Source organism: Harpia harpyja, chromosome 6, assembly GCF_026419915.1.
Source record: "Harpia harpyja isolate bHarHar1 chromosome 6, bHarHar1 primary haplotype, whole genome shotgun sequence".
In the NCBI taxonomy this organism is placed as follows: Eukaryota; Metazoa; Chordata; class Aves; order Accipitriformes; family Accipitridae; genus Harpia; species Harpia harpyja.
Genome location: NC_068945.1, coordinates 1,492,006 through 1,515,792, shown reverse-complemented (window position 1 = coordinate 1,515,792; position 23,787 = coordinate 1,492,006). Strand labels below are relative to the sequence as shown.

General features: G+C 41.1%; 1 protein-coding gene across 3 annotated transcripts in view; it reads right to left on the bottom strand.

Moving 5' to 3' along the window:
* Nucleotides 1-1,890: 1,890 nt before the first annotated feature.
* PARVB (parvin beta) overlaps nucleotides 1,891-23,787 on the bottom strand; it is a 67,367-nt gene continuing 45,470 nt past the window's right edge. For all 3 annotated transcript variants that reach the window (XM_052790907.1, XM_052790909.1, XM_052790908.1), the window contains exons 7-13: nucleotides 21,902-21,960; nucleotides 20,182-20,201; nucleotides 18,384-18,445; nucleotides 16,599-16,667; nucleotides 14,242-14,343; nucleotides 10,772-10,844; nucleotides 1,891-5,544 (exon numbers count right to left, since the gene is read on the bottom strand). In XM_052790907.1, coding sequence (XP_052646867.1) covers nucleotides 5,468-5,544; nucleotides 10,772-10,844; nucleotides 14,242-14,343; nucleotides 16,599-16,667; nucleotides 18,384-18,445; nucleotides 20,182-20,201; nucleotides 21,902-21,960 — 462 coding nt within the window. In that variant the 3' untranslated portion in view covers nucleotides 1,891-5,467. The remainder of the gene's footprint in view (nucleotides 5,545-10,771; nucleotides 10,845-14,241; nucleotides 14,344-16,598; nucleotides 16,668-18,383; nucleotides 18,446-20,181; nucleotides 20,202-21,901; nucleotides 21,961-23,787) is intronic.

The following is a 23,787-nucleotide window of genomic DNA, read 5'->3' as shown; positions in this document are numbered from 1 at the left end:
ACAAATGCAGGAAACATGCAACCCCACAACTCCTGAAATACCAGAAAGTATTAGAAAGGTATGATCATTCTTCCACGGTACTGCATGGCGTGACTGTTTGCTAGTCTGCGTCTGGGGCAACTCACAGTGCACTTCTATTATTATATGCAAAGAAAAACAGCCAACCACAGACAAAATCATCATGCTACATTACACCTTTCACTCATGGTCCTTTGAGCATTTGATAAAGCAGATCAGCACTACTCTACGTATCTGGTAGAAGGTGAAACCTAGGCAGAAGATTAACTCATTTGTCTTTAGAGAGCTAGTTAGCCACATCAGGGCCCAAAACGCTCGTCCGAGACAAGAGTTATCTCCACTCAGCAGTGCTGCTGCTCTTCTTTCCCTTTCCCATCATTGATTAACGAGGGAAAGCTCCCTACAGCAACCGCTTTCCCTGGACATTTCCTTCAGGTACCAGTTACATTTGTTAACTCTTCCAGAAAGCAAAAGCAACTCTACAGTCCTCCATGAAATCCCCAAATGAGACAGTAGACAGCCACACTAATTAAGCTGGTCTGTTTTAACGCTCTTAAGGGACCGACTCCTGTGTTTATCTCCATGCCATAGACAAGAACGGATAGTTTGGCATGAGCTAAATGGGATAAAGGAAAGTGGGCTGAAAACAGATTTTCAGCTGCCACGAATTCTTAGTAACTAAGATCGTAACCCAAAATCCTTAATCAAAGGGCAAACTTAACTGTATTTTCTAATCAGATAACAAGCACAATACATCAAACTAGCGAAGACGCAGAGTACCTTCTTACCTACACAGAAGTGCATGCCACAGCCTAGAAATATAGTAAGTAAAAAACAAAAGGAAGGTATAGTTGAAGATGCTATTGGGAACTTTGGACAAACCAGTTTCCTATCAGCAGGCAGAGGGACCAGGAAGAATTAAACATTGGGAAATCCATCTGTAATTACTGGGTCTCTCCCTACTTCAACTGGCAACTCAAATTACTTCTTTCTTGAAAGCCTCATTCACAATACAGCGGGTCAGTGCTAAAAGAACAAGTCTAAAACACGTGATGGACAAGCATCTTTTTTCGTCCAAAACCTGATGTTGCCACCAGTGCATGAAGTACCCAGTCTTCTGTAGAACAGTGCTAGTAAATTCTGTATCAGCCTCATTTGATTTCATGCCCATCTCCCCCCCGTCCCCGAGTCTTTCTGTACATTCCCAAAGCACACCTCATGCACACCCCCCCACACACACACCTGGCCCTCACATAAAAATAGCCACTGCAGAACAATTCAAGGAATCAACAGCACTCCCACCAATAACAAGTTCTGATAATGCAGTTTCCTGCTTCTCCACACAGCCTTGCTTTATTGGAGAGCCACTCTACGCTCTCTCCATACCAGAGCGAAGGGAAGCACACAGGCATTTTCAATGTCACTCCAGGCTTACTTGGGCTTCTGGCTTCCCAAGTGCTCTGTAGACACAATATAGGACTGGTTTCGGCACGCCAGGGTTCCCTCCTGCGCCTCTGCGGAAGAACTGCACTGTAAGTCTTCTAACGGTATCAGAGAATGTAATTCAGTTACTTTCCTCTTGTGGAAGGAAAAAGGTAAACAACTTGATCAGGTCCAGTAGCTGAGCAATATTAAAAAAAAAAAAAAAAAAAAAAGTGGCTGATGAAACCCACAGAAGAGCTAATTTGTGTCTGCCCATACAACCTCATCACCTGTACCAGGGCCAGAAACATGAGATCACTGCTTTGCTAGGTCTGCACAGATCATCGTGTATCTAGGACCCCTGATGAAGAAGACGGCTGAAGCTCACCTTTCAAAAGTTCTTCCCACAGACTTGTCCATTTAGCAAAAAAAAAAATGTAGAAAAGCAAGTGATCATTATTTATTTATTTATTTGAATAAATAGTACAACTGTCACAAACCATGCATAACACTCCTGCTGTGATTTTTAGCAAACATAGCATTGCATTGTAACGTGCTTACAGTACACAACTCTTGTCACAAAGCTGGATGTCTCCAGCACATGACAAGTCCAGAATTTTATCTGCAAGGCTGGTTTTTAGTAGTTAGAAATCCAGAGTAAACAGTAAAACAGAGTTAAAAACAGTAGAAAAGACTCTTAAAAAATACATTAATACTGAAAGCACTGGGGTGTGGGGAATAGGGGTAAGAAATCCTATAAGGTTTAAACTGATTTTAAAAAATCTGCCACTGTTGGTTTTTCACCTTGAAAAACAAGTGCAGCTGAGGAATATCTGGGCTGCTTCTGTGGTAATATAGCTCACTGGAACTGAGTAAGTCAAGCAGATGCACCTAAAAGGCAAGTTGTATGGACTGGAAAAGATAGATGTTCATTAAGTACTTACAAATGTGGAAGCTTTAATGCTGCAGAGCATTCAGCATTCAGATGAACTCAACAGGATTTGGATCTACCCCACTGGCACCCAGGGAACATATCTAAAACTCCAGTAACACAGAGAGTTCATGAATAACATTTTTAACATTGACTTATCTTTTTGAGAGGAAAAGAAGTATCATGCATATGTAACAGAAAGGCATGACGAAAGCAGGTGTTTAAAAGAAGCTTTACCTACATTGCTCTTCCTGGAAACTGGACTGATTGGGATGAAGCTCCAGTTCAGTTAAATCCACCTTGCTCCCAATCCAATAAATACAGCGTATACAAGGAAGAGTGAGCTGGCTAGACAGCAAGGAGCCAAGGAATGAAAAATGTCTTTTCCCTGTGCAGCACTTACCAACAGACTTAAAAACATAACAAAACAGGGTATGACACCTGCCCCCAACCTGTTCAGGGCATCAAGCCTGCAGTCTTGACTGACAGGGATATTAATGTAAGGAATGCTAAAAGGGACTCATGCCTCAAGTTGTAGAGGAGGGACTCAGGTTTCTGCAGAGTGACCAGAAACACTAACTGAACAAAACAGGGACTCTTTTAAAATTCGGTAGTATGTTCACATTTGCTCACATGCAACAAAGATGCCAGCTGTATAATCCCATCTCAGAAATAGCCATTTCCCCTCCCAAAGCCAAACTGCTTTTATCAGTCTCCTCTTGTTTTTTTCTGTTTGCTTTTGATATTAATATAGCTTGCAATTTCAAAAACTAGATTCCCTAGAGGTCTTTCCCAGCAACTCAGAGAATATAAACAGCATTGGCACTTCCACATCACCTGAAGTGAGGTGGGTGGAATGACAGCTCTTTAATAGACTTGTTTCCCACAAATAACACTGCATTAAACTAGAAGTTTGAGAGACCTTTCAGTTCAATCACCTTCCGGCCTCATGATACCCCTATTTCACAGCACAAAAGTTAGACCAATTTCATTAACTTGCCAGGACAGCTGACCCACCAGGCCTTAGTGCCTCTGGAAGTCTCCTCTGTAATAATTGCTAGCGTCATGGTAGAGTCTAGTGGCCCCATCTGAAATTCAAGCCCAATTGTACTATGCTTTGTATAAACAGTGAGAGGTCAGCTCCCTCCTAAAGTACAGGCAAGCAATGATTCCCCACAGAACCTTGTAGAGTAGACGAGATCTGAATTTTTCATGGAAAGAAAGGGCAACTTCCTTCCATCTTTTTTTTGGAGATGTGAGGGGAGGTGACCCAAATAATTCAAATACTAGAACTCAGAACCCAAAAATATGAAACAAAGAAGCAGAAGCCCATTTCTCTCCCTTTGAGATTAAAAAATGTTTAAGGAGGGAAGGAGAAAATCCCAACTGTAAAATCATATCATTCAAATAGCACGTTTCCAACTGAACTCAGAAGGGTAAATAATGTTTGGTGTAAGAAATCCATTCTTAGGTAAAGAAGATGCCTACTTACAACAGGACTCAAGTAAGCCCGTGGAGCAGAGCAATACTACCTGCTTCCTCTTTGGGGCTCTCTGCCTGATGTTTCACACAAAATCATGGCTGCCCATAAAAGCTGCTGCTGTGATACATAAAAGCAGGAGTCAAATCTCTCCCCTATGCACTCCAAGGAAAGGAGTGCGGTTATATGCATATTCCACAAATAATTTACTCTGGAAATTACAATCCCATTTCCTTTGCACAGCTCTCCTCAAAAATCTACTCAGATGGCTCATCTTCCAGCGCTCCTTGTTCACACTGCTGCTCCTAGCATATCACCAGCCAGGAACAGCTCTACAGGTGAAACCTGTTAAGTACTATGAGGTAACTAGAGTCTACCAGATAAATCTAGCAATCCTTTTTTAAAACAGATTCCCACTAAAATCTGTAACAGCGTAAAAGACTACAGGACTAGGCCAGAGCCTAGCAGAGTATTTCTTGGGATGGCACAGGGCAACTCGACGAAATTAGTTTGAAGCATAACTGATCACTAAAGAGCTTCACATTTGAGTGCTAACCATTGGCTTCCACTGTGTATACCACGTCTTACATAGCCCAGTGCAATCCATAAGTACAGGCAAGCTCTTATTTTTACAGGAATTAAATTTTACTGTTTAGGAAAGAAAATATATAAAACTGTTTATAAAAGCCTTACCCCCCAGAACTGTACAGCTGCCAGTAACTCCAACAGGAATGAATCTGACCCTTTAACTCAGCTATGTGAAATGAAGAGTCAGCCTTTAAACTGCCAAGCTCCTTATTCCACGCATTTGTTTCAGAAAGGACTGGGGGCAAAATGCATTAATCCAGCCTGTGCCTATTTGACCAGCTCCTGACTGACCTGATTGAAGCTGTGTCCTTAACGGCTGACAGTGGTTCTAGCAACCAAACTTCTCCTAGAAAGGAGATGAAATAAAAAATAGACGTCAAAAGATTAGCTGGTCATCCCATTGCAAGACTTATTCTATGTAAACACTAAACAGAAATAACACTGAGTAGCATGAGGTTAACACAAAACCTGCAGATTTTGCCATTAGCTTCAGATAGCACTTGTAATTTCCCTCAGCCCCACCCACCCAACAGAACATACAAAACCTTATTTAACAGAAAAGGCTCAGCTTCTAAATAAATTCCAATGCTGAATTTCTATTGCTAACACTTAAGCCTGGAAAACCATCAAACGCCAGTTGCAACCAAGAAGTATGCAAAAGAAAGTCTACTGTAGAATCAAAGAGTCTTCAGCCATGAGGAAGGTCTCATGTTTTCCCTGCTTATTAAAGTAGTTAGTGGTATACTTCCTTTATCAAAATAACATTTGTTGACCATAATAAACAACAGACCCAACAGTATCTTCTGGTAAAAGTGTGAAATATCTACACATTTTCAAGTGACCTATAGAATACACATGCATTATTTTTAGTGGGATTATCATACAAACAGCTACAGACAGACAACATCAACTGTAGAAAGAATGCATGAAGTATAGCATAAGGCACAACGGGAGCGTGCAGAGGGTGTGTTTATTGTAATTTCTGCCTAAAGAGGTTGAAAGGATGAAGACCTCAGCAGCTTCCAGGATCATTCAACATTCTTGTACTTTGTGAAGAGGTTGTATAGAACCCTGAGGGTAGACTTCAGATCCAAGTTGACAACATCTGTGGAAGAAAAGGAGAAATCCTTACTTTGCTTTTTGTTCTCCCTTGTTTGTCCTCAAAGGAACAAAAGTCCCCACATCTCTGAGCCACTGGGATTAGCAACAAAAAAGCCCACTGAGTTCTGATCTTCCCAAGTCAAGCTTTTTAAATGTCCTATATGATGCACTTCAAAACACCTTCACGATAATACAGTCACAGCTAACTTCTCTGGGAAATGGAAGAAAGATAATTCCCTTCCTCATCTAAAATTGGTTACAGAGAAAGTCTATTTCTGTCTGAGACCTGGGATAAAGGCTTTGGGAAATACTACCGATAACTTCACTGGCCACAGAACCAGCAAACAAGTAGCCACACACATCATATGAGATACTGAACCTCACACATCGACAACTCTGCAATGATACAGTCCACGAATAAATAAAGCCTGAATTCTCTTAGCAGACTCAGAGCTTTCTATTATCTAATATCCTTTCTCACTATGGTAGGCCAGGGAACAGGTCTAGAACAGTTCTCAACAAAAAGCTTTTCTGCTAGCACCTCCCAACCTATTACTATAATAAAACGCCAGGAAATACCACAGTGTCGTGGTTTAAGCCCAGCCGGCAACTAAGCACCACGCAGCTGTTTGCTCACTCCTCCCCGCCGCAGTGGGACGGGAAGAAGAATCAGGGCTGGAGGGGGGGAAAGTAAACCTTGTGGGCTGAGATAAAGACAGTTTAATAGGACAGCAAAGGAAGCGATAATAATAAATAAATAAATAAATAAATAAAATTATACAACACAAGTGATGCACAATGCAATTGCTCACCACTCACTGACCGATGCCCAGCCCAGCCCAGGCCCAACCAGTGCTTGCCAACTCCCCCCAGTTTATATACTGGGCATGATGTCCCATGGTATGGAATACCCCACTGGCCAGTTTGGGTCAGCTGCCCTGGCTGTGTCCTGTGCCAACTTCTTGTGCCCCTCCAGCCTTCTTGCTGGCTGGGCATGAGAACCTGAAAAATCCTTGACTTAGTATAAACACCACATAGCAACAACTGAAAACATCAGTGTGTTATCAACATTCTTCTCATACTAAATCCAAGACATAACACTATACCAGCTACTAGAAAGAAAATTAACTCTATCCCAGCTGAAACCAGGACACAGAGACATGTAATCCACGGACTATGGGGGGAGGCATAGCACAGGGAAGGCTGAAGAGGTAGAAAGAAATGTTGGATACAATATGTAAGAAAGGAGGAGGAGGAAGCAAAAAATTAGACAGTAAACAACATATATGGAAGCGGAAGTAAGGAAGAGCAGATAATTAAAAAATCATTCAAAGAACTAGGAAGACAGCAAACAGTTAACAGACGAAGTACAACTACTGTGAAGTCCAGGGGAAACACCTACTGCCTGTTTTCTAAGAATCATTGCCAGGACCTCTCCACCCTTCCCTCCCACCCCATACTGGATAACACTCTAACCCCCACACTTCATCTGGTATTTTCAGTAACCTCTCACACTTTTCTTTCTACCCTTTTTCCTGTATTATTTTACATATTTCATTCATGATTTTGTATTTTGCATTTGCAAAATAATATTCTCCTGCCCCAAAGAAAGGAAAGATCCTAACTGCTGTGAAGTAATACACCCTGAAAAAAGAGACGTCTTACCTGGATAACAGAAATATGAAACACATTTCTAATTCTTCCAGGTATCATAGAAAGTGGCTTACTACCATAGCATTCTCAGTAAGGTAACAGCCAGAGTCAGCATCGGTTCCTCTGTACCAAGACCCAGCTCCCTCAGAGACGGATTTAAAATGTTAATTTAGCCATGGGAAACAACACTTTGCAACAGCCATGCATTTCTAAAGCTGGGAAATCAAGGCAAATATCTAGAGAAGAGACAACTACCAGCTGATTCGACCCACTGATCCTGGCAGTCACTTTTGTTTGCTGAACAATTAAACAAAACAGTGCTGGCACTACAAAAACGCCAAAAAAACTGGCCCAAACAGTCAGCTCTGTAGTGGTCAGCGATTTGTAGTGGCTGTTTTCCCATTCCTCCCAAATGGTTTTCTTTTCCCCATGCCACCCATTTGCAGCTTCGCACTGAAAGCAGGACGGGTCTTGTCCCTGAGCCACCACAACCTCCATCTCGGCTGACGTGGCACGAAGCGGTGTAATCAAGCCTTGTAGCGTTCGGCTCCTGCCTCTGGCTGACATCACTTCAGAGGCAGGAGCTGCCTGTGCTGTAAACCAAGGTCAAGGTGCCAGTGGGGAGAAACAGAAATCTGGAGGGCAGAGCAGAGACATCGCGGGAAGCCAGAAGCACAGCTAGGAAACCAGGGCACATCCCAGTAAGAGGCAGCGAAGTGCCAGAGCAAGAGCTAAGAAAGAGCACAAGCAGAAGCTGGAAGGGGGCCCAGATCTGCAGCACTGTGCTGGGCAGGTACCGTCCATCTGCCCTCATGGAGGCATTTAAGGCTGGCTCCTACTAATCTCCAACAGCAATTTGAGCTAGGTACCTGCTGCTGATCACCCCTGGTGACTACCCTGGGGAATGAGAGGTATGGGAGGCCCCATCACTAAAAGAAGGAATGGACCCAGCCCTTTTATCTGGCAGTGTAATGACATGTAAATTTAGGGTCAGAAGAAACTATTGTGGTGACATAGTCTGACCTCATAACACAGTCCTTAGAGAACTTTACCTTGGAAATCCTGTATTGAGCTTACAAACCAACCTGTGGCTGAATTAAAATATAAGCTTAACGTTGCAGGGGATTTTTTTGTTTTTTTTTTTTTCTTTTTAAATCTTCCAGTGGTGGAAATTCCACCTCCAACCCTTGACAATTCAGACTGATGGCTAATTACCTTCACTGTTGCAAGTTATACTGTAATTCTAGTTCGACATTTTCCTAACTTTCAGACCTTGTTATGCCTTTGCTTGCTGCATTAAAGAGTATGGTAGTGAGAGATGCATCCTCCCTGTGTGGGCGATTACAGTGTTCTTTACTGATCAGTCTCTAGCAGGTATTCTCAGGAACAAGCATATTCTCAGCCTCCCATTTCTTATTTTAGAGATGAAGCATGCACAGTCATAACATTTTATTAGTTGTTGTTGGTAATGTTAACTGCAAGTAGCCATAAATTATCAAAATAGTTTAAAACATTCCATCAATTTAAAACTTTCACACTCCGTAACAACCCCATTAGAGGCTAATAAACTAATCCACTACAACATACTTTTGCTGCAATAACTCAGCATCAAGTTCTGCTGCTAGCTCAATCTACTGAATTGGGCTGGAAGAACAGAGAAGAGGAGCTGCCCTGTATGCTCCTATTTATGTTTATCACCCATACAAAGACACACTAAAATATTAAACAAGACCTCTTTCTTGCAAGCACTGCAGAAAGCATGGGCTACAGAAATAAAAACTGTGATGTTCTGCTCTAGACAACGTTTTACATGAAAATCCTACAACTAATTCAAGAGGCATTTACTACCCAATTCACTCTAAAGGACGTGGATTCACCTAACAGGTTTTCCAGCCTATTTAGGAACAAACAATAGACCAGTAGGGCATTAACACGAGTATACTATACACAAAACTTTTTGCAGAGCATCAGTCTCTATGACAAAATGAATTCTTGTTCCAAGAAACACATATTACATGACTGTACTGATTGTCAAGATACTACAGAGGATTCAATGAAACTATGGTGACAAGCAAAGCCCAACATATTACTGTCCTCTCCACAGGGGCAGCTTTTCAAGAGGAACAGTCAGTTTTACAGGCAATTCCAGCCACACTGACACCACATGAGCACATGCACTCCAACAGCTATGAACTACTGCTGCCGGGAATAAGTACATACGCAGAAGAGGAAGGAACACACACGAGAGACCGTACACCCTGCAGCAGCAAGAAGGAATGTTCTATGAGCTAATTTGGCTCTCTAACTTCTATTAATAATTAAATTCTCAATTAGTAAAACACTTAAACATATTCTGCTGCTTACTGAAACTACACACCTTGTCCAGAGCAAACAAAAGATCTGTTGTTGCCTGTTACAGTATTCTATCACACATGATAGTGTAAGGATATAAGATAGCCTTATGGGAAGGTAATCTCCTCTGTTAGATCAACTGATGAAAACAAAACAAAAAAAAGGACAAGCTTTCAACTAGAGAAGTCTTCTCCTAGGTTCTTAACGTTTTCTCTCTCTCGAAACAGGCTTACCTAGCCTATCCGGTCTCCTACTGCAATCTCTTTAACACTTCCACTCAAAAACCTGCCATTCCTGATTGTGCATTTGTATTTCTCCAGCTTCCTTGTCCTCCCCATATACCCCCTGACTCAGCTCCAATACTCAGAACACTCCTTTACTTTCCCAACTTAGTGTCGTTTCACTGAATTCTGCAGGAGCACTTTTCACACCCAAATTTAAAAGAACAGCACTGACAGGATATATATGCATTTAATATTGTCTTTTGTCTTTTTTCCCCACTATAACCAGCTCCACTATTTGTTAATCTATTTACTATCACCACTTTGTCTCATTTTAAGTCAGACTGAACATTTCTTGGGGGCTCCTCATTTTTCTTTGTTCTGCGGAAGCCTCTAACACATATGTGGTTTGTAACACCAGGAATAAAAATTGCTCATTTAGCAGTCATAAAGTTTTAATTCCTCTTTTTATCCCTAGTGCAAGCAACAACGGAGACCTCATCATTAATTAATTTCAAGGTTCAGAGACTTTAAAGGAAAAACTCAGTTTTTTCACTTTTCAGTTCTGACTCCCAAGTCCACATAAATCAAGAAGAGAGTTTGCTATCGGTTCTCCTAAAAAAAAACCCAAAGCCTTTCAGTTATCTATCACTGAAATCTGTTCACAAGAGTCTAGCTGTAAGAATTATAAGAATTAGACCATGAAAAGCTTCCTGCTTGGATCATTACTGAGAATACCAACTGAATTTATAATATAGCACTGAACAGCTCTTGGATCATTCACTAAAGCTAGACTTGTACACCTCAGTGAATCTATTCCAGACAAGAAACACAGGTAAGGATATACCCCAGATACAGACAATGAATACTTCGGAAAACTGTCAAGGGGCACATTTACAACTCCACTTTGTGGTACTACTGCTACTGTCTTCGAAAGGAGTTGCACTTGAAATGTACCTGCTTTTGTCCTTATATTCAGTTTAAAGCCACATGGCATGTCCATACCTTCAGGCCGAGCTTTTGGTTTCTTCAGTCCTCCATCTTGCATCAGCTCAAAAGCAAAGGAAACATTATGCACCTGAAAGAGGTAAAGTGTTTAGAACCTCAAAGTTATACAGGTATTAAAAACCTTTAATCACATTTTAAAAACGCCTTATTCTCTCTATGCTTGACATAGAGAAATGGTAATTCTATTTAAATCAATATTAAACATTTACATGTTTAAGCATGGCAGAAAGTACATATGAGAGATTAAGAAATGAAAGCTTGTATCATTGTAGGGCAAATATTCACTTTTTGATACAAAGGAGGTAATTTAAGATATCCAAATTTCAAGTGTAAAAATGTGACTGAGTACCACATGAACCAGGAAAACCCATTAAGCCCCGATCTCAGTCTCTATGGCAGAGGCCAGAAAGCTCCCAGAAACAACTACAACAGAGATGTATTTTGTCAAGTTCTTCCTGCCTGTACCCAAGATCAACATTTCCAACTACAAGGCAAGAGATCACTCGCCACCCAGGCAACAAGGAACGTAACAGAAGTGACATAACTGAACAGAGATGAGAAAATACATATGGGTGTGTAAGTGAGAAGAAATAAGGACACTAAATGGAATTATTTTCAAACATTAGTCTTTTCTACATCATTATCAGCTGCATGTCAAGCGACATCAACATCACACCATCAAGGAGCCAGGCTGCTTGTTGCATGACCTTGTGCTAATCCCTTAGTCTCTTGGTGCTTTGGCTTCCTCTACTTAAAAACAGAGACAGAAGTCAAATTAAGTTTCTCTAATGAAGCAAATGCTTCAAAAAATGCTTCGTGATGGCAGTTCCCAGACAGACTGTACAGTGAGCTTGCAAAACAATCTAGGCACAACTGTACAGAAAGAGCTTCCTGAAAAAGCCACCAAAGATCATACACGAACATAAAGTCAGAGGGAAGAAAATGGACAAAAAGGAAAAATGCAGGAAAGTGGGTGTCTTCTTTTAATCTCTCCTTTGAGGAGCAAACATTATGGTTTAAAGGGATCTGCATAGCAGCTTTCTCATCCACGCTTACTGAAATTTAAGCAAGGTAATTTGGATTATGAATTCTGTGCATTTTTGTTACTGCAAATGACAGTTCTGGAGATACATAGCAAGGGGGAGAGATTTAATTAAAGCTACTCATCTTGAAAATCAGGGAGTTACGCACATAAAGCTCCCCTACAATAAGGAAGAAAGGCCCCTTTCACTGGCGCTTATTGCTCAGGACTTTATTAATCTCTTTTTACCTGCTACAGTTCCTCCTCCTTCATTGTGACAAAACCAGTCACTTTCAAGATGAAAATATTTTTTCCTTTCCCAAAAACACAGAGTCCACCTCTCGTTCTTTGATTTACAAATCCCCTTTCCTCAAGGCAGAGCGTCCACACAAACCCACAACATTACTTCAGGAATACTGGATAATCTTTATGAATTTAAACCGTTAACAACAAAATCATAACTGAACAGGTGCTGGCTACAACTCCGCATCCTGCATTTCGACATGGGCGAAAATTCAAGATACTAGGATAAAAAAGCAATAGAAATCTGTAAAGGAGAGTTTGTATAAGACGTAACAGAGAACCATTTTCCCACTGCTCTGTCAAGGTCCTGTGCAGTATACAACATTTAAAATGAACTAATCCCCATCCTATCCACAAACTTAACACCTAAAGAAAGCCCCTCTTAACAGAGCCTGATTTCCTGCCTTCAGGGAGCCCCTTTAAGCTCCCACATAGCAACTAGTCACCTCCTGAGAAAGTCAACAAACCCTATATATCCTACAGAACCAGCAGACTCAGCATGTTAGCCTGCGTCTGTAACGGCGCTCATTTGGTGCAGCTCAATTTCTCTTGCAATGCTGGTATGATCCATGCAGGCAAAGCTGGCTTATTCTACCAATGGTGAAGTCCCATCCCTCAGAGAGCATGCACCTTTGCTGAGGGGTGCTTGAGAGCAACAATCTGCACTGAAGTCACTATGAAAACCCCACCATTTTAAACAGCCCTCGCCTTACAGAGCATTCGATCTTTTAACTTTTGCCAATGTTTCCACTCCTGACCTAGCCATCTCCTGCTCCAGCTCAGCCAACACAATACTTGCATCCTCTCCACTGCAGAACCTGGCAGAATAAAAAGCAGGGGGCAGACGCGTTACTCCAGTACAACCAGGCTCAGAGTATTCTGATACCAGGCACCGAATATACACAGATGTGTGTGCATGATCAGGAACAACTGCAGAAAGACGCAAACTTTTGGTTATGACAATGAAATACATTAAGTACTCTTCTCATCGTTAACACTAGGAAGGACACATGACAGTGGAGCAAGTGTGGGACTAAGACCAAGATACTTATTTCGTCTCCTTCCATCTCTAATACTCTGATTATGAGTAACACAATCTAAGACTGCAAAGAATCCACTCTTCTTCCTCAAAGCTCATTTTGTCTGAGACACTGTTAGACAGTAAGTCATTCACTCCTTTCCAAACAGAAAGGAATATCCAAAAAAGACAAGCTAGCACATTCTCTCAAAAGTTAAAGTCAGCAATGTTGGCAATGATCCTGCCAGGAACTGGACACAGAACCAGAAGTCTGTGCTCACAGATTGACTTCAGACAGGCCACTGTTTGCATGCTCCCTCCCTGGCAGGATCAGGGCATCCATCTTGGCTTTAGATCAGCTCCAAAACATGTTGCCTGTGAGCACTCAACATACAGTTTCTAACGCCAGATCAACCAAAGATCATGGCTCAGGTACCACCTCTTCTACTACAGTATCTCATTTACATATTCAGTAATGATATTTATTCACTTGGTTTGTAGGAACATTAAATAAACTACAGAAAAAGAACTAATGGGTATTAGACAACTGATATTAATGAGATGAGGGGGCAGGTTTTAGGGATGACATTCTGTGACCGTGGGAAAAAGCTCTACCTCCATGTCAATCCCAGCGTACAGGATGCCGCTAAAGCAGAGCTTCCCATCTCTCACGTTTTGTCTTTCTTGCCTATTTACATAGTACATACTAGGCAAGGTCAGGCATCGGCTCTGCTGTCTAGCACAATAAGGCATCCCTGCGCACAAAAACACTTCAGGCAGTACTACAACTTAAAAATTCACTTTGATTATGCAAAGTACTATACAGTACAAAGCACTTATTACTGATTTATTCATTCCGGATATTCATGAGCTTTATGCGTCATTTCATGCTAGTAACACAATACCTTTGTTTCATAACTATGGGGAATTTACTCATTCATTTCACAAGCAACTTTTAGTGGTATTAACTATCAAGTGTCACAGCCAGTGCATCTTTGCTGCAGCTCCTGAAAAGAAGAATATATCGTGTTCTGATTTACTGGGCACAAAGAGAAAGGACACAACGACTGGAAAATATCATGTGGTAACAAAGCAAAAAGGATATAACCTGGAGTTTGTACCTACCTTTTGATCAAAACTTTCAGGTGTTAAGTAGAAGTTGTGAAGTGGAACAAAATAGTCTTCAAGGAGACCCATGAGCAAAACCAAGTAAACACCATCTGCAAACTAAATAGAAATACCGATGACATTTCTAGGTGAAAGCATCTGTTTTCAGATGAGCATTCATAAACAAGCAGAACAAAGAATGCTTGGCCCAAATTATGTACTTTGATTTCTACCACTGTTGTTTGCTAGCACAGAAGTGTAAGATGGTTCAGGAGTCACAGACTGCTCCTTTCAGGCATAGCAAGGAATTGACAGCAAGTGTAACAAGCATTTAGGGGTTTGTTTCATCTGCTCCCTGGATTCACCTATACCCTAGCAATCACCAGTGCAGCTGAGCAAGGTAAATCAGTCTTTTCTTAAGAGCCTGTTGACATAGCTGCTTTCTTGTCAGTTCTCTAAAGAAAAGAAAAGAAAAAAACAGGATACAAGGCTTTCTCCCTACATCTGGTAGCATTATTTCCCCTACTCTTATTTCCTGAGCAAAACAAGCAAGCCCATCAGCTATTGCTATAGCATTAACCTATGCAAGATCATGTGCCAAAGACTATTTAAATTACTTACATACAGTAAATAGCTTTAAGCAGAAGAAATTAAAAGTAATTCACCTGGGAGTTATCTACAATTTGTACTCGTTAGTTGTGCAGAGTATTTGGTCTGAAAAGGCAGGGACTGAAAACAACATCTTCTTTATCTCCAGCCAGTTACCTATTTACTAGGCTACTGAATACTTTGAGGTGAGGTTAGAGTATGTAATCTGTTCTTGCTCTTCCTCACATTCATTTTACTTGCTTGAGGAATCTTGCCAACTTCACTACTGTATTTAACAAAGCTCTTTTGGTTTAAAAAAAAAAAAAAAAAAAAAAGACTTCCTGGGAAACATGTTTGTACATTATTACTCCCTGTCCTACTACTACAGTACCTGGTCATTTAAACCACAATCCCTCTTAAGTCGTGTGTGTTGGACATTCAAATCTCTGCCCTCAATCAGAACTTGAAATTAAGTCTCCCCTGTCACAGGTAGGAAGCTTAACTTCACAAAAGAATTTTTTTTTCCAAGTAAAAATAGATTGTTTACAGTTTCAGTAAATACTAAATAATATACTAAGTACTTTCAGCAATACTATTCAGTATTCCTACCAATAGGATGACTACTTACTGGCTAAGGGGGGGTAATGTTATGTATTTCTAACAGACTTCTCACTTGTGATCCTGATATGGTGTATGTGATATCCTCTAACCTTTTCAAAAATAAATTGTTGGGCACTTCCAAGGCATTAAGCAACAATTTCTTGTGACAAATCAGATCCAGTCACCCATTTATTTCAGCAAAGCTATAAAATAGCAGTGAATGACTGGCATTAAACTAAGCCTGGCTCAAACCAATTACCTGTACTGCTGGTATAATTCTCTAGATGCCATGCTTATTTTTTTGCCAGGACAATAAGATAACCATCTCTCCACAGTTCAGTGAACTCTGGAAAGAATATCTGCTTCTGCTAAGCCAAGCCCATGCCTGAAAATTGCTGAATTTTATCTGTAAAGTGAGAACTACCCCACTGACACTGAAATTCACACTTAAGGTTTCCAAGCATATTCGGTACCAGTTCTGCGCTAGAGACGGAGAACTCCTCAGAGCAGACGGTGGTGGTTGACAGTCACCTCCGCTAGCTTGAGACAAACTAACCTGGAGTCAAGCCACCGCAGTACAGGAGCTCTGAGTCATTTATCCACGCTGCTGAGAAGCAAGCACAGTGCATGTGCTCACAAGACAGCAGAGTGAAGAGGAGGATATGAAGGCCTTTGCTGCAACAGCAAAATTGTTTCCAGTCCCACTTTGATGTGATCAAAGCTAGTACTGATATCTCTATGACGAACTGCACACTGCAGTCCGCACTCCTCCCAAGAGCCCCAGGCAGCCAGCTGTGAAAAGCTTGTATCAGTTCATCATGAACCCGCACAGCTAGAAAAAACACAACCCACCATCCACCCATAACTATACCAACTGCTTTGCAGAACTCCACTTTGATCCGAGAGACAAGCTGCCCTGAAATCCAGCCATATTCTACAGTCATTAATATGGCCCTATTAAATATCCAAGAATTTCACCTTATAATACAAATCAACAGCAATATGAAGTACATGTAAACATGAGTAAAGGAAGCAAGCACCAGCAAATGTCATTGCTACTTAAAACACAGAGCTCTTATCCCCTAAATTAATGTGCCCAACAGTTACGTAACAGGGTTTTATGGAGCGAGGGCCTAGATTTGCAGTTTACACAGTTAGATTACACACAAAAAGACAAAGTCTCCTACCTGGGTTTCTAACTCCGTTACTTCCAAATTCAGTTTATTCAAGTGTTTGTTCACAAAGGTGATCAGAGACTATAAAAGAAGACACCAGAACCAGTGATGTTAGACACTATAGTCAGTGCCTATGTGAAAGGGTTAACATAATCTTTTAAGACTTTTTTTAAAAGCTTAATAAATATGCATGTGTGCTATTTGCTTTTGCATAAATAAGTACATAAAACAACTCAGTCGTATAGTCATTTTTGTTGCACCGTATGCCAGAAGTCACCAGATGGTGCTATTACATACAGCTTACTAGTTATTTTTCTTAGTACATAAAGCATACTTTAGTGTCGTGGGAAAAAGCTGTGATGACATTGGTTCTTTTGTAGGTTCTTCGTGAAGATGAAGCAAGCAGTTGGTGCATTTACTGTCCACACTAATCTATTCAGGTTCTTGGAGAAGATCCACTGCCTGGGAGCAAGGCATCAGCAGCACTGAGCTAAGACTCCCAAGAGAAGATTCCAACAGTACACTGTCCTGCACACACCTCTGTTCCTGGAGTGATGTGTGTATATCAATTAGAAAATTACAGTCAGGATGTAACCCAAGTCTGGCATTTCTACTCCCCTAGGAAGCAGACATCCAAGATCCTGCTACTATGAGCCAGATTACGTGCTCATGTATTGAAGCACAGAGATCTGCCGGCCTCCTTATAATATTTCAAAATGAGACATAGAGTTGGGTATTAACACTTTGATTGTGTGGATAGAGTTACCTTAATTCTCTATCAACTTTAAAAACACTCTTCTAGAAGATGTTTCAGACTGGAAAGAAAAAATCTTCCAGAGACTTCAAAGCATTATTTTAAATGCATACATCCGCTGTTTCATACAAAGTGAAGGGACAAATTACAATACTGATCTTTGCATACTACTGTTCTAATAAGTAGCTTAACAGCCATGCTGGAACAACATGGAGTCTCTTCCTTATATGTTCTCTAAAACTAACAAGAGCTGGCAGAGATCAACATCTACTTTACCCCTCCACTCTGCCTAGCACAAAAAGCCATGTCAAGAATATGTCTGGATAGGCATGCCTTGCGATGATGCTCAGCCTTGGAGGAGAAACCAGAGGACCATATGAATTAGCGTTAAGTAGAAAACCCTGGGACAAAAGCAACTCTTCTGTAAAAGCTTTATATTTAGCAAACTTATTTATGGGTGAATCACATTTCAGGGTACTGTGGAAAAAAATCTTCCAGTTATGGAAGATCATCTTTAGTACAAGAATGAGCTGAAAACCAAACAGCGAGTGCTTCTTGGGGAGACTAAGGCTGAAGACACACGCATGACTGTGGCTGCCCTAGTGAAGGGGTCACCACTTTAATGAGCCAGCCACTCATTAGCCTGCAGCCCAGCCCCTCCTCGCTGGAGGACAGCGCCTGGGATATAAAAGCGTGTACAATCGTCCAGTCAGAATGATGTGTACCACTGCAGAGTAGTGCAGAGCAGCTTTTTATAACCTGCATCATTTTGATTGAATCTAGCAGCACTACCTAGCACTACCATTAGAAAAGCCTTGGCCAATAAACCAGAGTAATGAGACAAGCCTGACCGAAGCCAATGAATCCAGGTATCACCTGGCTTTGAAAGAGTGACCTCTGGGGGATAAACACGCTTCTCACTATTTCAGTATCCTCTTCTCCTATCTATCTCCTATCCTATTTTCCAGATCTTCCTGGATATCTTTCCAAAACCATATGAAAAAAAGCAATGTAGAAAATAAAACTTGAATTTTATTTTTTACCTTTTTGACTACGCTGAGTTTGTCTGGTGCATGATCAAAAAGTGTGTCAAAGGCATCACGCTCTGGTTTTAGGGGAGAAAAAAAAAAAAATTAATACACCTCCAACAGACAATTATGGGAAGCAGGTTGTGTCCCAAGCTTAAAGGTCTTTCTCAGAAAATCACATAACAGAGACTTAGGCTAGAAGTTATCACCTTATTTTGGTGTCTAACTAAATGCCAGAGCAAACTCCCCATGGAATTTTAGAGGTAACTGAAAATAAACATACCATTCACTGATTTCCCTTTTCTGCCATTCATAACTGGTACACAAAACATGTAGGTGGAATCAAAATTAAAATGAAACACAAATTTTGACTATGCCCCAATCCTAACTTAAACAATGAGCCACGGAAACATCACCTGGTTTTGATGCACTACAGCTACAGTGATAGCTATGGTTGCATCCACCGCTTGGTGTCAAAATCAGATATTAATTTGGTTAATTTAAAATTACTGTTAGTACCCCTGACTTCAGTAAAGCTTAAAACCGAACATGAGTGAACCTGATTCAGCAGTGTAGGAAAAGCAAAGCTTACATACAGTATGAACATTTAAATAATGTTTAGACTTTCAAAGCATTGTATAACAATATCTAATCCAATCTAAAATCCACTAAATTGACTATAGTAGTGCAACATTTCACATTGTGGCAGCTTTGGGCTAACTGAAATTTTCCAAACACTGAGTTTTTTGGATTACAACTGTCACCATCAGGTAAATCAAGAAAAAATTGGAAATCTAACCAATTGCAGTTGCATTTAGAAAAAAAAAAGCATAAAAAAATGCTGGAAAAGTGTGCAGGTTTTAAGCTGTTAAAATTTTAAACATAGTTTTTAACAGTTTTTCCAATTTCAAATTCTTTTTGTTTACCTTTTAATAGTGTTCTATTATTAAATAAACAAACATATTTATTATCCAAATCCCTTTCGTATCGGAAGAAATGTTATTTAGTCCCTATAGCGCCCTGACATTACTTATTTTCCAAATACCTTATTAATCATTAATATAGATATTCTGCAAGAGGGGAAATGATAGCGTTCACATATTACAACCGGGGAACAGAGAAACTAAATTACTTGTTCTTCATCACGCACAGTCCTTTACAGGAGCCCACATCGGTGAGAAGTGGTGACTTGATGCCACTAACAAAACTAAATGCAAAAAGAGAAGTCTCTCGGCAGCAACACCAAAAAAATTGGGTTTTGTTTAGAAGACCAAATCTACGGTTGGCAAGGTCTAAACTGTAAAATCTAGTGAACATGGAGGAGATAAGATACTCCATGCAAAGGAATTATAGAGGGCTGACTGGTTGCTGAAAGCGGACAGATAAACAGAGCTTTCTTAGACCTTGTACCATACACCTTTGCTTCAGTAATTTTCATGTATTCATTTGTATATAAATTAAATGGTCACATCATGAAGAAGGTCTTATTGCTGCGGGTTGCAAAGATTTTTACTTGCAAGCCACTAACAATAGTACTAGGAAATAGTGCCCTGTGCAGCATTTTCGCTATTCATTACTTGCAAATGAAAACAAATCAACAGAGACCAGTCTAAAGAGCACAAGCAGTATACTGGATGATCTGGTTCTACCCATTATGCTCCACATCTCTGTGGAGTAACAAAACCTGCCCGCGCAATACATTCCAACCCCACAGAATTGCTCAACCTATTGTCTTGATCTGCCGAAGGAAAACAGACAAGATTTCTGTGCCTGACATAAATTAAAAAAAAATTCAGTCAACTTTGTTACTTACCAAATCTTCCCATCATCATCCTGCAAGTCAGAGCATTCAAAAATATCTGGTTAGTTCACGAATAATCACTTTGAAAGGACAAGACCATGGGCTTAACGGGCCTTTTCCTGCAAGATGCCAAGAGATAACCACTCCTACCAAGTCAGGAGGCTGAGCATGTTGCAGACCAGACCCATCATGCTGCAGGAATGTCCCCAGCAGACCGCCAGTGATGTCAGGGAGATACATTTTAAATGAATGGAAATGTGTAATTATGTTTTACACATAATTACGATTTCTTATGCATAACTATTTTTATGATGAAGAGTGAACAAATGTACTTCTGTGTACAGTTTCCACAAATACAGTCATCAGATGCTACACCACACAGCTCAGAAGGAGCAAGGCTATCTATCTCACTTCAATCTGTTCTCTCTGAAGAAAGAAAACATACATCAGAGCTGGATATTATGTAAATAAAACTGCCACATATGAATTATATACACAGCCAGTGACATCACCAGACATATGCAGATGTTTATCAGCTGAGAATCAGGCCCTGATTTGCACAGAGGAATTTGAAAGTATTCAATGAATGCTGGATTCTGCTGATCATTGCATTTTCCGTAGCTATCCTTATAACTGGGTGTGCAACACATTAAACAGTAAACCTCTTAATATTGTGTAATATTAAATAACTTAATAAATAAATGTATAAACACACATGCAAATCTGTAAACATGTTTCTTGCTAAAAAAAGTGTCTAAACCCCACTCCGCAGATTACATCTTACAAACCACATCTGAAGGAGAGGACAAGCAAACTACATTGTTGAAGAGCATAGGAGCGAGGGGAGGAATTTTGGCCCACAAACCTGAGGCAGAGCTCTGATCCTACAAAAAACACTATGAGATCTTTAATGTCCACAGAGAGATGTTATGATCTCATTTTTGAGCGTTTCCATCTGAAAGATCTTCCCCACTGAGCTAGCCACATGGTACTTCATTTATCTTCAAAGTCATGGAAAGCTGAGCCAACTCTACAGGGAGCCAATACACTGATAAACTGAAGGAGGGCTCATGCAAGCCCCTCTTAGAAGAGTTGCCTTCAGGCCACATGAAGGAAAATCTCAGCTTTTATTTGCAGCCAAAGTGCATGTCTAGCCTTCGCCTTATAAAAAGGACTGTAAAAACATAAAGTAAAGTAATCCGTTGCAAAAACTGGAGAGGGAAGAGGTTTATTTATTTAATTTATTTTTGCTGAGCTCTAGTCCTGAGGTACTATTGAAAACAGAGATCATCTCTCCCTACAATTTTAACAGGGTATCACTTCAGTTTTGAGAGGTATTCCAAAGAATTGCCTTTTGTCAAACTAATTCTTCCCCAAAATATCTACATGGGCCCTTCACTTGAGAGAGGCAACAGCACTGGGCAGAAATTAGTTATATATGGCCACCTCCAGAAGGCAGGGGAAAAAAAAACAAAGGCCCACAAAGGTCACTTTCAATGAACTATTCAGTTAAAAGCTTCTGTAATGCAAGAATGTCAAGAAAATACTTTTCTCCTTTGTAACATATTTCCAGAGACCAAGTTATTTCTATATAGTTAAAAAAGCACCACATTAGGAGATTTTGTTAATTTAGCAGGGGCAGGGGGAAGATTAAGTCTCTCTTTCGTCTTTGTAAACGGCCTCACATCATGCCCCACAGATACACTCCGAAGCTAAAGTGTTTTGTGCTTACTCTGTTGTAGTCGTCAGCTCCTCTGTAACATGAGTGGTCTGAAGGAGGCCTTCACGTTTCTGGAAAGGAAGATGGAGTTAGAAATGAGATGGCATTAGTAAAGGAGAAGCTCATCAGGGGCCCTGCAGCATTCAGCATCTTTCAGAATCCCAGAGGATAAAACTGGATAAAGCGTTCTCGCTAAGTTTTGTAGAGGCAGAGGTGAAACAGCTGGCACAGGAGGGCTCACTCCCAGAACAGTGGCATTTATCAGGCTGACAGCCAAATGGAAGTTTCGGAAATATATATATATATATATATATATATATCTGCAGCCAACAAACTCACTAACAATTCTCCACCTGCAACCAGAGTCAACATCGTGCCTGGAACACAAATTAGAGAGAGTTTGCCAGCCCCATCTTAAATTCCCCAAGGGCGCTTGTTCATGTCACAGTGTCAACCAACAATTTGACACAATTGGCAGCCTGGCTCTCCGGAGAGGTCTGGGGCTGAAATAATGTGGATGGCTGCCCCCAGGCCAGGGCTCCGGTGTGCATGAATAGTATTTCCCTGTTACCAGGTTTTTTCTCCTTGGGATAATTTTCTGCATGAATAAGGATTTTCCTACCCAACAAAAAGTTAGCATGTGGTGAGACTCAGTTTCAAAACAGCTTTATAACAGCTTCCTCAGCTCTGTTAAGACACAGCCCCCTGACACAGGTGGGGTCAAATGTTTCTGAGCCTCTCCAGAGCTTTGGAGACATGGCACGTACATCTCGGAGGCTGGAAGTGCTTTTACCTGAGTCAAAAACTTTCTTAACATCTCTGTAGGTCCCTTCCAAAACTATGGGATATAGCCTTATGCCTGAATGGAGGAATTTCTTTCCTCCCTTCTCTGTGCTTAAAAAGCTGACACAAAGAGCTCAAATCTCAGCAGCCATCTAGGAACCGGGTCTGTCAGAATGACTTACGGCAAGGTTAATAAAGCTGTTAGCTCAGATAAGCAGGGAAACCACCCCTTCAGGCACAAGCTCCATACACGTATGCCACCTCAATCATTTTTCACCAGCTGAACCCCAAACAAGAAGTTATTAGGGAGAACAGCTTTGAAGAGAAACACATCCTTCCCCAGAAGCAATCTAAGAAATAAAAACTGAAATCTAAAAACCCGTAAGAAGAACTCCTGCCCCTCCACTCCCTACTCAATGAATGAAGGCAGCGTTGCTTTCTCAAGCCACCACCCAGGGAGCCTGGCTGAAAGCACGGTGGGAGCCATGGTCTCTCACCGCTGTGCTGTTACAGCTCCGTGCCTGAGCTGGATGCCGCCAGCTGGCCATGTCTTCACAGCTCCTCACTTCCCTATCGCGCATCCATCTCATCCCGCTCCCCTGAGGGAGCCACGGGAACAGCGCCAGAAGGTTTGGTGAAACAAGCCAGGATGACAGCATGGATGGAAAAATGAGGAAACATCTGACAGGGCAATGTTTTCTTGCATGCAGAACAATGTTGTCTTTATTCCATCCCACCACGTCTCTGCTTTATTAACATAGGTTTCTGGACCTTCCAGGCACCACGTACCCCAGGGAGAAGATGCTATAATCTGTGAACAAAAACTCAGTAAGTGGTGACTAGTGAATAATGCCTCCAAACGCCTGATAAGAAAGAGGAATAGATGCCAACACCGACTCCCCAACAGGTGGAAACGGCTGCATTTCTGCATAGCCCCCTCCAAGGCAGCTGAGCATGCTGCTCGCACAGCAAGCCCAGGTCCCTTGGCCTTGCAATCCAAAAGCAAATGTCATTCTTTGATAAAACTTTGATTCCTTGCACCACTGCCACTAGACACATTTATTCTTCATCCTGCCTTGCCTCTGACCTTTCAGTCTACAACTCAGACTACAAGG